This window comes from Trichechus manatus, unplaced genomic scaffold (assembly GCF_000243295.1).
Source record: "Trichechus manatus latirostris isolate Lorelei unplaced genomic scaffold, TriManLat1.0 scaffold00040, whole genome shotgun sequence".
NCBI classification, from domain to species: Eukaryota; Metazoa; Chordata; class Mammalia; order Sirenia; family Trichechidae; genus Trichechus; species Trichechus manatus.
This window is the reverse complement of record NW_004443976.1, coordinates 12,020,594-12,034,132: the sequence shown is the minus strand read 5'-3', so window position 1 is coordinate 12,034,132 and position 13,539 is coordinate 12,020,594. Positions and strand designations below refer to the sequence as shown.

Here is a 13,539-nt window from a genome sequence, read left to right as displayed (position 1 = left end):
ACAGGGTCATGCCTGGAACAACAATGATACGAACCAAGAACTATGATAAAGCCCATTTTGTGCACCCCTACTATGTTAGGCTGGGTTCTCCAGAGAAGCGAAACTAGTGAAGCATATACATATGTAGAAAGAGATTTATCTCAAGGAAATGGCTCACAGGGTTGTAGAGGCTGGCAAGTCCTAAATCTGTGGGTCAGGTGTCAGATGGCAGGCTGCTGGCTCATGGCTGCGAAGGCTGATGAATCCAAGGTCGGAAAGTAGACCGCAGGCTCCTGGCCTAAGTCCCAAGAGCTAGAGGTCAGATACTGATGAGCTGAATACAGGTTCCAGAGCAGAGCAAAAGCCAGCGAGGTGTGCCAGAAATCCACGTGCATGGGATGCAGGCCACACCCCCAAGGAAACTCCCTTTCAACTGATTGGCTACTCAAAGCAGATCTCATCATGGAGGTGATTATATCGTCATATGACTGCCAAACTACATCATAACAGCCAAACCACTGAGAATCATGGCCCAGCCAAGTTGACACACAACCTCAATGATCACAACCACCTAATGCCAAAAATAAATATAAAAAATGTAATTGACCACGTTAAGATTAAAGTAGAAAAACCAAATTGTTGCATCAAGAAACGCAGAAAGGACATTCGATGAATTTCAATATCCATTCATGATAAAAAAAAAAACAAAAAAAAACTATTAACTAGAATAAAAACATACTTCCTTAATGTGATAAGCAGCATCTATCCAAAGCATAGGAAACATCACCCTTAATGGTTGTCTTAGTTTTCTTGTGCTGCTATAACAGAAATACCACAAGCAGATGGCTTTAACAAAGAGAAATTTTTTCTCTCAACAGTTTAGGAAGCTACAAGTCTGAATTCAGGGCGCCCGCTCCAGGGGGAAGACTTTCTCTCTGTCGGTTCTGGGGGAAGGTCCTTGTCATCAATATTTCCCTGGTCTAGGAGTGTCTCAGCGAGGAGACCCCGGTCCAAAGGACGTGCTCTGCTCCCAGCTCTGCTTTCTTAGTGATAGGACATCCCCCTGTCTCTCTGCTTGCTTCTCTCTTTCATATCTGAAAACAGATAGACTAAAATACAATCTGATGGTCTAGATTGAGATCTGCCTCATTAATGTAAAAGCCTCTAATACTGCCTCATTAACATCATAGAGATAGGCTTTACAACACAAAGGAAAATCACGTCAGATGACAAAATGGTGGACAATCACACAATACCGGGAGTCATGGCCTAGTCAAGTTGACACACATGTTGGGGGACACAATTCAATCCATAACAATGGTGAAGCATGAGAAACATTCTTTTTAAGGTCTGGAATGCGATGAGGATGACGACTATGGCCACTTTTCTTCACTTCTGTACTGGAAGTCCAAGAAAGGAAACCTGATCATGTTCTCTGATGACTCCTACTTCGGACAGCAGAGACAACGCCAGCGCAAGAATCACACAAACTTTAAGTGCCTCAGCTGCTTGAAAGTCTAAAACAGTCGATTTATGAACTACACAAAACTTGAGAAGCAGAGGAGTGACAACTGGGAAAACCACCCGGCCTGTGTGCATTGCCGCTGCCAGGTTGCCACACCTGGCTCTGTGGCTTCAAAAGTTCCCACGCCACCCATCAGCCCTCCACCGTTTGTAAACTCTGAATTGTGATTTGAAACAGATCGGGCTTTATTATAGCATAGGAGGATCATAAACCTGAGAAAGTCCCTACGTTTTCCAGGTTTGCAACGGCAGATCGTCAGCTTTTTCTGGTGTAGAAACACATTTCGGAACATGCCGTAAAACCACTAAGAATTTGCTTTGTCCACTTTGTCTCGACACTTTCAAAATTGCAACACCAGCCGTGAATCGTTGTTGGAAGCAGAAAAAAGAGAGTCTTTCATGGTTCCAAGTGCTGGCTACAATTTTTAACTTTCAAGGTGAAAGTAGGGCACGTGACCAAAGGCTCCCAAAAGTTTATAAAGCCCAACCAATGAGAAGAATTGCCTCCTGAAACAAAAGCTAGTGTTCAAACTTCAGCTCAGCAGAGATCAAGAGGTGTAGAATCCATGATCACAAGCAATACTGACTCTCAGCCATCATCTCTCAGGACTAAAACTAGATTTTCCAGATTTATTTGCAGCTAGGGTTCTGGATGAAAATTAAGTTTATCAATATGTTGCTGTTGCTGTTAACTGCTGTCATGTTGGCCCCCAACTTATGGGACCCCAGGCACAATGGAACAAAATGCTGCCCAGTGCTGTACCATGGGGACCAGACTGTTGTGATCCATAGGGTTTTCACTGGTTGATTTTCAGAAGTAGATTACCAGGCCTTTCTTCCTAGTCTGTCTTAGCCTGGAAGCTCTGCTGAAGCCTGTTCAGCATCACAGCAGAGGGGTGGTGATTGAGCATGAGGTGCATTGGCCAGGAATTTAACCCAGGTGTCCTGCATGGAAGGCAAAAATTCTACCACTGAGGTATACACTCAAAATAACTGAAACACATGTCCACATCAAAACTTACACACGAATGTTCATAGCAGCATTATTCATAGTGGCCAAAGAGTAGAAACAACTCAAATGTCCATCAACTAATGAGTGGATAAACAAAATCGGAGCCACGATTGCTCCCATCTACCAAGTATCCACCACCACCTCCATCAGTTGCTGTTGAGTTGACTCTGACTCATGGAGACCCCATATGTGTCAGAGTAGAACTGTGCTCCATAGGGTTTTCAGTGGCTGATTTTTCAGAAGTAGATCACCAGGCCTTTCTTCTGAGGTGCCTCTGGGTGAACTTGAACCTCCAATCTTTTGGTTACCAGGTGAGTGCATTAACCATTTGCACCACCTAGGAACTCCTCTACCAAGTATACCCACTCGCAAAAGTTGTGAAATTCAGAAGTGAGGCTAGGCCATCTGTGACTTTTGGCTATAGATGCAGCTAGCAATGTCATGGAAATGAGAGGCTCTTCTCCCCAGCACCCTGGTAACAGGGATTCCACTCTCTGTTAGGAAGGATCCTGGAAGACTGCTTCTGCTTGCCCAACTCAATTTCCCTCAGAGGAACCCACTATTTTGACTTCTATCACCGAAGATTAATAGTGCCTGTTTTTGAGCTTTAAATAAATGACATCCCACAGAAGTTTGTTATGAAAAATATCAAATATATAGAAGAGTTAAACATATAATACAATCAATACTGACATACCCACCACCTAAATTTACACTGTCCAATAACCACTAGCTACATATGGCTATTGATCACCTTAAACGTGGTGAGTCCAAATTGAGACGTGCTGCAATAATAAAATACACACTGGATTGCAAGTGGTATAAAAAAGTGTAAAATACATCATTAATTTTCTTAGAATGATTACATGTTGAAATGATAAAATTTGGGTGTGTTAAGTTGACATAAAGGGGGTCTGTGGGTGTCTTGGATGATCCATCAGGTGAGGCCCAAGGCAGTCAGGCTCACGCAGGAAGCCTAGAAAACAAGTAGAATTTGTACTCACAGGCCCCAAAGAGGAAACCACAGCACGCCTGGACACAGGGCCACACGGGGGGTTGCTCCCAGGGAAAAGGCAACAAGCTGGAAGTGTGGGAGAGGGCTTATGTACGGCAAGTAGGGCGGGGTTAGCTAGATTGCGCGGGCTGAAGTCATATTGGTTGGTTTAGTGCATTAGCATGGGAAAAGGGAAACGTCTTCATTACAGGCACCCATATGGGTCTTGGCTGGGTGGGGCAAGGAGTAACTACAACCGTTGAGAGACTAGGTTATAAGATAAGTAAGGGTTTCTTATCACGGGAAACTATATGGCCAGGAGAGCCAGTTAGAGCCCACAGCTGTTGAGAGGCTCAGTGAAGAGATAGGAAGGGCTTCGGCAGAAATTAGGTGAAAGGGCAACTAGGAGGAATTAATAGATGCCGGGAACTATGTAAACCACAAATCGGCCTTATGACAATGGGATATGTTGGGTTAAATAAAGTATATTATTAAAGTTAATTTTACCTGTTTCTTTTTTGCTGAATGTGGCTACTACTCCAGCCACACTGGCCTCCTTCCAGTTCTCAAGGGCACAGGGCTCCCACTCACACCTGCAGGCCTTTGCACATACCACGCCTTCTGCCCGGAGTGCTGGTTCCCCTCTTCTTTCACTTAGCATAATGTTTTCAAGATTTATCCATTTTGTAGTGTGATCAGAACTTTATTCCTTTTTATTGCAGAACAGTATTCCATTGTATGGCTCTACCACATTTTGTTTATCCACTCATTAGTTGATGGTCATTTGAGTTGTTTCTACTTTTTGGCCAGTATGAATAATGCTGCTGTGAACATTCGTGTGTAAGTTCTGATGTGGACATGTGTTTCAGTTATTCTGAGTGTATACCTAGAAGTGGAATTGCTGAGTCATATGGTAACTCTTTGTTCAACATTTTGAGGAACTGTGCTTGTTGGCCATTTGTATATCTTCTTTGGAGACATGTCTATTCAAATCTGTCCATTTTTCATTGGCTTGTCTTTTTATTGTTGAGTTATAAGAGTTTTTTTTGTTTTGAATATATTCTGGGTGTTGTTGTTGTTGTTAGGTGCCAAGGAGTTGGTTCCAACTCACAGCGACCCCATGTACAACAGAATGAAACATCACCCAGTCCTGTGCCATCCTCCCAATCTTTGCTACGCGTGAGCCCTTTGCAGCCACTGTGTCAACCCATCTCACTGAGGGTCTGCCTCTTTTTCGCTGACCTTCTGCTTTACCAAGCATGATGTCCTTCTCCAGGGACTTGTCCCTCCTGATAACATGTCCAAAGTATGAGAGATGAAGTCTTGCCATCCTCTTCTAAGGAGCATTCTGGCTGTACTCCTTCCAAGACAGATTTGTTTGTTCTTCTGGCAGTCCGTGGTATATTCAATACTCTTTGCCAACACCATAATTCAAAGGCGTCAATTCTTCTTCCTTGTTCATTGTCCAGCTTTCGCATACCTATGAGATGACTGAAATTACCATAGCTTGGGGCAGGCACACCTTAGTCCTCAAAGTGACACTCTTGCTTTTCAATGCTTTAAAGAGGTCTTTTGCAGCAGATTTGCCCAGTACAATACATCGTTTGATTTCTTGAATGCTGCCTCCATGGGCGTTGACTGTGGATGCAAGTAAAGTGAAATCCTTGACAATTTCAATATTTTCTCCATTTATCATGATGTTGCTTATTGGTCCAGTTGTGTTGAGGTGTAATCCATACTGAAGGCTGTAGTCTTTGATCTTCATCAGTAAGTGCTTCAAGTCCTCTTCATTTTCAGCAAGCAAGGTTGTATCATCTGCATATCACAGGTTATTAATGAGTCTTCCTCCAATCCTGATGCCTCGTGCTTCATATAGTCCACTTTCTCAGATTATTTGCTCAGCATACAGGTTGAATAGGTATGATAAAAGGAAACAGCCCTCATGCACACCTTTCCTGACTTTAAACTACACCGTATCCCCTTGTTCTGTCTGAACAACTGCCTCTTGGTCTATGTACAGGTTCCTCATGAGCACAATTATGCGTTCTGGAGTTCCCCTTCTTTGCAACGTTATCTGTAATTTGTTATGATCCACACAGTCGAACGTGTTTACACAGTCAATAAAACACAGGTAAACATCTTTCTAGTACTCTCTGCTTTCAGCCAAGATCCACCTAACAGCAGCAATGATATCCCTTGTTCCACGTCCTCTTCTGAATCTAGCTTGAACTTCTCACAGTTTCCTGTCAATGTACTGCTGCAACTGCTTTTGAATGATCTTCAGCAAAATTTTACTTGTGTGTGATATTCTTGATACAAGTCCCCTATATGTGATCTGCAAATGTTTTCTCCCTTTTCTGGATGATCTTTTCACTTTCTTGATGGTGTTCTTTGAAGCATAAACATTTTTAATTTTGATAAAACCCAGTTTATCTATTTTTTCTTTGGTTACTTTTTTGGTCATATCTAAGAAATCATCACCTAATCCAAGGTCACAAAGATTTAGGCCTATATTTTTTTCTAAGAGTTTTAAAGTTTTAGCTCTTACATTTAGATCTATGACCTGGTTTGAGTTGATTTTTGCATATGGTGTGAGGCAAGAGTCCAGCCTCACTCTTTTACATGTTATCCCAGCACCATTGGTTGAAAAGACTGTTCTTTCCCCCATTTCATGGATTTGGCACCCCTATCAAAAATTGGTTGACCATTGTCTTAGTTTGCTAAGGCTACCATAACAAAATACCATAGGTAGATGGCTTTAGAGAACAGAGATATATTTTCTCACAGTTCAGAGGGCTAGAAATCAGAATTCAAGGTGTTGGCTCTAGATAAAGATCCTTCTTTGTCTGCTTCAGCTTCTAGCAGCTGCCATCACTTCTTGCCACTCCTGAGCCTGTAGACACATCTACCTGCATCATCACATGCTGTCTTTCCCCGTATGTGTTTATATCTGTGTCTGTCCTCCCCTTTATACAACATCACTCAAAGTTAGGTTTCGGGCTCACCCTACTCTGGTATGACGTCACTAACAATAATAAAAGAAAACTCCGAGTTCCAGACAGGACCACATTCACAGGTACAGGGGATAGAACTTCAGCATATATTTTTGGGGGACACAGTTCAATCCATAACAACCAGAAGTTTAAGGGTTTACACCTTGCTGTTTCTTACTCATCCTTCATGCCTTCCCTGACCAACCTCCCACCCCTAGCGCCCAATTAGATAGGGCCCCTAGAATATGATCCCCAAATCCCCATTCATAGCCCTCTTCATACACACATCATTCTTTATTTAATTTTTGCTCCATTTCTGTCTCTGCGGATTCCAGCTCCCACTGACCAAGAGGCCACTTGCAGCCACTGTAGGATTTGAACACTGTATACCTGGTATACCATTCCTGCACCCCCCAGAGCTCCCCTTCCCCCGTTTTTTGGTGCTCAAGGGCAGTTTTCTTTTTTCCTTTCTTAATTTTTTTTTTATTGTGGTAAATATATAGGCAACAAGACATAAGCCATTTCAACGATTTCACGTGTACAATTCAATGACATTAATCATGTTCGTCATGTTGTTCAACCATCACCCTTAACTGTTCCCAAATTTTTCCATCCCCGTTAACAGAAGCTCAGTGTTCCCTAAATATTGCGTCTTCTTTTCTCCCTCTCTCCCTCTCGCCTGCCCTGGTAACCACTAATAAACTTTGATCTCTATACATTTGCCTATTCTAGACACTTCATGTAAGTAGGATCATATCATATATGTCCTTTTGTGACTGACCTATTTCCCTCAGCATGTTTTCAAGGTTCATACATGTTGCAGCATGTAACAGGACTTCATTTCTGTTTATGGCTAAGTACTATTCCATTATATGTACGTACCACATTTTATTTACCTACTCATCTGTTGATGGACATTTAGGGTGTTTCCACATTTTGTCTATGGTGAATAGCGCTGCAGTGAAAACTGGTGTGCAAGTATCTGTGTTCCTGCTTTTAATTCCTGGATAGTGCAAAGAGCTTGTGCTCCACTCCTAACCTAAAGGTTGGCAGTTCAAACCCACCCAGTGGCACCATGGAAGAAAGGCCTGGCAACCTGCTTCCATAAAGGTTACAGCCAAGAAAACCCTGTGGAGAAGTTCTACTCTGTAACACTTGGGGTTGCCATGATTTAGGATCAACTTGTGATAATGGGTTTGGTTTTTGGTTTTTTATATACGTAGGAATGGAACTGCTGGATCGTATGGTAATTCTATGTTTAACTTTTTGAGGAACTACCAAACTGTTTTTTACACCAACTGTACCATTTTACAATCCTGCCAGCAGCAGATGAAAGTTCCAATTTATCTACATCTTCGCCAACAGCTATTGCTTTCCGTTTTTTAAATCATAGCCAGCCTAGTGGTAGAGAAGTGATATCTCATTGTGGTTTTGATTTACATTTTCCTAATGACTAATGATGTTAAGCATCTTGTCATGTGCTTGTTGGCCATTTGAATATCCTCTTTGGTGAAATGTCTGCTCAAGTCCTTTGCCCAATTTTTAAATTGGATTATTTGTCTTTTTCTTGTTAAGTTGTAGAAGTCTTGTATATATTTTGGATATTAGCCCCTTATTGGTTATATGGTTCTTTAAAATTTTCTCCCAATCTGTAGGCTGTCTCTTCATTTTTTTGATAAAGTAGAACTGAATTCTTGATCTTATTCCCAAACCTGTTCCTTCCTGGTCTTCCCATCTCAATATATGGCAACCACACCCATCCAGATGCTCAAGCCACTCTGGCTGCCCTTGGTTCCGCCTCTCCCTTGGGTCTATTTCCAAGTTGTGTTGCTCTTCTGCTTTATGAACCCGTCTTAGGTCCTTCCACGTCTTTCTGTTTCCACTGGCTCCTTCTTAACCCAAATCACCATCATCTCTTGCGTGTATGGCTGCAGGGGCCTCCAACCAGACTCCCTGCCTCCTCTGTTGCTAAATCCCAAGTTTCTTTCTAAAATCCAAGTCTTATCTTTCCCCTGCTTAAACCAGGTCTAATGGTTCCCCTCTACACTCAGGATAAACCCCAAATGTTTAATATGTCCTCATCATGGGCCACTGTCCCCTCCTTCACCATGCTCTGCAAGGTCTTCCTACCCCTGAGCCTTCACCCAGGAATGCTCTCTTCCTGGCTAACTCTAATTTGAGTTTTTCTGTATAAATGACTCTTATCCAGGGGGGCCTTCTCTGAACCTGTCCACACCCCATTACCCTGTGACATCCTCTTGTGGCCCACTCAGTACAACCTTCCCTCATGGCCCTTGACACAAGTACAGTTAGGTTTTTGTTTTGTTTTTAAAATTTTACTGTGATAACTTTGGTGAAGGGTGAGACAGTACACAATACTGGGGAAAGCAGCACAACTTGTACAAGGCAAGGTCATGTAAGCTCCATAGACACATCCAAACTCCCTGAGGGACCAATTAACTGGGCTGAGGGCTCTGGGGGCCATGGTCTTGGGGAACATCTAGCTCAGTTGGCATAACATAGTTTATAAAGAAAATGTTCTACATTCTACCTTGGTGAGTAGCGTCTGGGATCTTAAAAGCCTGTGAGTGGCCATCTAAGATACTCCACTGGTTTCACCCCACCAGGAGCATGGGCGAATGAAGAAAACTAAAGACACAAGGGAAAGATTAGTCCAAAGGACTAATGGACCACAACTACCACAGCCTCCACCAGACTGAGTCCAGTTCAACTACATGGTGCCTGGCTACCACCACCAACTGTTCTGACAGGAATTTAATAGAGGGTCCCGGACAGAGCTTGAGAAAAATGTAGAACAAAGTTCTAACTCACAAAAAAAGAGCACGCTTACTGGCCTGACAGAGACTGGAGAAACCCCGAGAGTATGGCCCCTGGACACCCTTTTGACTCAATAATGAAGTCACACCTGAGGTTCACCCTTGAGCCAAAGATTAGACAAGCCCCTAAAACAAAATGAGACTAAAGGGGCACACCTGCCCAGGGGCAAGGACTAGAAGGCAGGAGGGAACAGGAAAGCTGGTAATAGGGAACCCAAGTTCAAGAAGGGAGAGAGCTGACATGTCATGGAGTTGGTAACCAATGTTACAAAACAATATGTGTACTAACTGTTTAATGAGAAGCTAGTTTGTTCTGTAAACCTTCATCTAAAGTACAATAATAATAAAAAATGAAAAAAAAAAAACAAAAAATGAAAAATTTTTACTGTGGTGAAATATATAAAAATATATAAAAGTTTCTTCCCATTTTAAAGTGTACAATTCAGCGCCATTAATTAATTCCTCATGTTGCGCTACCATCACCCCCATCCATTTCCAAAAGTTTTCATCACGCCAGACAGAAACTCAGTACTTCGTCAGCAAACTTGTCCTTTTATATCTGACTGAGGGAGCCCTGGTTGCGCAGTGGTTAAAGTGATCGGCTGCTAACCGAAAGATCGTAGGTTCAAACCCACCAGCCGCTCAGTGGGAGAAAGGTATGGCAGTCTGCTTCTGTAAAGATTACATCCTTAGAAACGCTACTCTGTCCTATAGGGTCACTGTGAGACGGAATTGACTTGATGGCAGTGTGTTCTGGTTTGGGTTTATATCTGACTTACTTCACTTAGCATGTTTTCAAGGTTCATCCATTTTGTAGCATGTATCAGAACTTCATACTTCTTCATGACTGAATAATATTCCACTGTATGATTGCATGTATATTCTACATTTTGTTTATCTACTCATCTGTTGATGGACATTTGGGTTATTTCCACCTTTTGACTATTGTGAGTAGTACTGCAATGAACATTAGAGTACACGTATCTGTTTGCGTTCCTGCTTTCAAGTCTCTTGGGTATATATCCAGGAGTGGAATTGCTGGGTCAAATGCAGCTCGGTTTTAATCTGGTGGGTATTTACCATGGAGGAATCCCTTGGTGGCACAAATGGTTAAGTGCTAGACTAGTAACTGAAAGGTTGATGGTTCAAATCCACCCAGAGTGGCCTCAGAAGAAAAACCTGATGATCTGCTTCCAAAGGTCATAGCCATCAAAAACTCTATGGAGCCAAGTTCTACTCTGCAACGCATGGGGTTGCCATGAGTATGAATCAATATAAGTCAGAATCAACATGAGTCAGAATCAACTTGACAGCAACTTTTTTTTTTTTTTTTTTTTAAACCATCGAGGGCAGGAGCCTGTCTTGGTCTCTCTGTAGTGTCATTTTTGTGTCTGGACATTTTTGTTGAATGAATGAGTGAATGAATGATCAAGTGTTAGGTGAATAGATGAGACAGTGAGCACAGGAGATTTTAAAGGCTGAGTGCTCAGGCAGAGGTGGGGTCTGAACTCATCCTGGTAGGACTTGGAGGGGAAATGAGTTGGGGAAGAGTTCCCAGCTGGAAGAACAGCATATACTGAGAGTACCATGCACTGAGCATCAGCTGGTGGCAGCCTCTCTGGGGCAGGGGCTAGGAGGGGAGCAATGGCCCAGGGCTGGGTGGACCTGGCCAACATGAGGCACAAGAGTCTGACCACAAGGATGAGGGGAACCAGCGAGGAGTTGGAACCACCTTGTGATATGATGAAAATGCTGTTTTTGGAAGATTCATTTGGCATCACAGTGCAAATGGATGTGAGCCAGGGGAGACCCTGGAGATACAGAGGGCAGCTTGGAAACCTCTGCTAACTGTTGGACCCCCACAGCCAACTCTTCTGAAGACCCCAAGCTCTTGGTTTGAGTGCTCTATCTTTCAGCCTTTTGCTAAGAACCTCTTGCTGTTGTTAGCTGCCATCGAGTTGGCCCCTGACTCATGGTGATCCCAGACACAACAGAGTGAAATGCTGCCCAGTCCTGTGCCAGCCCATGATTGGTTGCAGATTGCACCATGGTGATCCATAGGGTTTTCATTGGCTAATTTTCAGAAGTAGATCATCAGGCCTTTCTTCCTAGTCCATCTTAGTCTGGAAGCTCTTCTGAAACCTGTTCAGCATCATAGCCACACAAAAGCCTTCACTGACAGACGGGTGGTAGCTGTGCATAAGGTGCATTGGCCAGGAATTGAAGCTGGCTCTTCTGTATTGTTGTTAGTTACCGTGGAGTTAATTCCGACTCATGGCAACCCCATGTGTACAGGGTAGAACTGCTCCATAGGGTTTTTAAAGGGGTGACCCTTTCGAAGCAGATCACCAGGCCTGTCTTCTGAGGCATCTCTGGGTGGTTGGAACCACCAACTTTCTGGCTAGTAGTAGAGCACTTAACCACTTTCACCACCCAGAGAATTCTACCACTGAACCATCACACCTCACGAACCTCTTGGGCAGAACCATTTGGCCTCTGCTCAGCTGCCTGGTGTGCCCCTGTTTGTTGTTCTTGCCGCATAGATGGGTTTGGCCATGCACACCTATACCTGCTCTGTCCTCTTCATCCCGTGTCCCACAAGCACACAGCCTGACACAGAGTAGGCTCTGCACTGATTGGTTGGGTGACTAAATGTTTTAATATAGACACTCTTTCTGCTGTCTGAGAAATGGGGCCCGCTCCTCCATTGCAGTTCAAGAGAGAAGCCCATTACGTTACCTCAGAATAATGCCTGGTCAGACAGAACACAGATACATTCCTTATATCCAGATACGATTTCGTCTTTGTATAACAAAAATTGCCTTGCACAGCCTGTTGCATACAAGTGGGGACTCAGTAAATATTTCTTAGCCCTGAACAGACATAAGTGACTGGATAATTGTTGACTGGGCAACTCAAATGTGACTTAAGAACATACAAAATATAAACAAGCCTTAGCGTTCACCAAAGACCCAAGGACAAAGCTGCCACTGCTGTGGCAGCTGGTGTCACTCGGCTGCCCAGGATCTGATTCCCATGTCTGGGGAATTTTTATCATATGCGTGTTGGTAGGAGGTACAGCTATCCACTGTAGAGGCTACAGAGCGAGATATTCACCATTCCCAGCATCCCTTGCAGCTGATGGGAGGCCATGGGACCCAGGTTGAGCCAGGTGGACCACTGCCTCCTTAGGCTTTGATTTGAGGGCTAGCGTGGCAATGCATCAAGATCAGCGGAGCAACCATCTTGGAGGCAGCAGCGCCCGCAGTGCCCAGGGCCATTGGTACAGGCTGTGTGTCTGTGTCCTGCGGGCCTGTGGCTGGCCTGTCCTCACCAGGGCAGATCTGCAGTGAGTTCTGGCGCAGGGCCATGCTTCAGTTTCTTTGACTTGGCTTATTTCCTGAGCCTGGTTACGCAGGCTTTGTGGCAATTTTGGGAGCTATCAGTGGACTTCCAATAAATTCCTTTTCTGCTCAGATGTGCTAGGGGTGGTGGTCTTTTTGTTTTTTTTAATTGTGCTTTAAGTGAAAGTTTACAGTTCAAGTTAGTCTCTCATACAAAAATTTATACACACATTGTTATGTGATCCTAGTTGCTCTCCCTATAATGTGACAGCACACTCCTCCTTTCTACGCCGTGTTTCCCGTGTCCATTCAATCAGCTCCTGTCTCTTTTTGCCTTCTCATCTCGCCTCCGGACAGGAGCTGACCATTTAGTCTCATGTATCTACTTGAACTAAGAAGCACTATCTTCATGAGTATCATTTTATGTCTTATAGTCCAGTCTAATCTTTGAAGAGTTGGCTTTGGGAATGGTTTCAGTTCGGAGCTAACAGAGAGTCCAGGGGCCATGTCTTCCGGGCTCCCTCCAGTCTCAGTCAGACCATTAAGTCTGGTCTTTTTACTAGAATTTGAGTTCTGCACCCCACTTTTCTCCTGCTCCATCAGGGACTCTTAGTTGTATTCCCTATCAGGGCGGTCATTGGTGGTAGTCGGGCACCATCTAGTTCTTCCGGCCTCAGGCTGATGGAGTCTCTGGTTTATGTGGCCCTTTTTGTCTCTTGGGCTAATATTTCCCTTGTGTCTTTGGTGTTCTTCATTCTCCTTTGCTCCAGGTGGGTTGGAGCCAATTGATGCATCTTAGATGGCCGCTCACTAGCTTTTAAGACCCCAGACACCACTCAACAAAATGGAATGCAGA

The 13,539-nt window shown here is 43.7% G+C and overlaps 1 protein-coding gene across 1 annotated transcript in view; it reads left to right on the top strand.

The window, feature by feature from the left end:
- The first annotated feature begins 12,557 nt into the window (after window positions 1-12,557).
- TNFSF12 (TNF superfamily member 12) overlaps window positions 12,558-13,539 on the top strand; it is a 25,493-nt gene continuing 24,511 nt past the window's right edge. Inside the window, exon 1 of the mRNA XM_023730991.1 lies at window positions 12,558-12,622. Within this exon, the coding sequence (XP_023586759.1) occupies window positions 12,558-12,622 (65 nt within the window). The remainder of the gene's footprint in view (window positions 12,623-13,539) is intronic.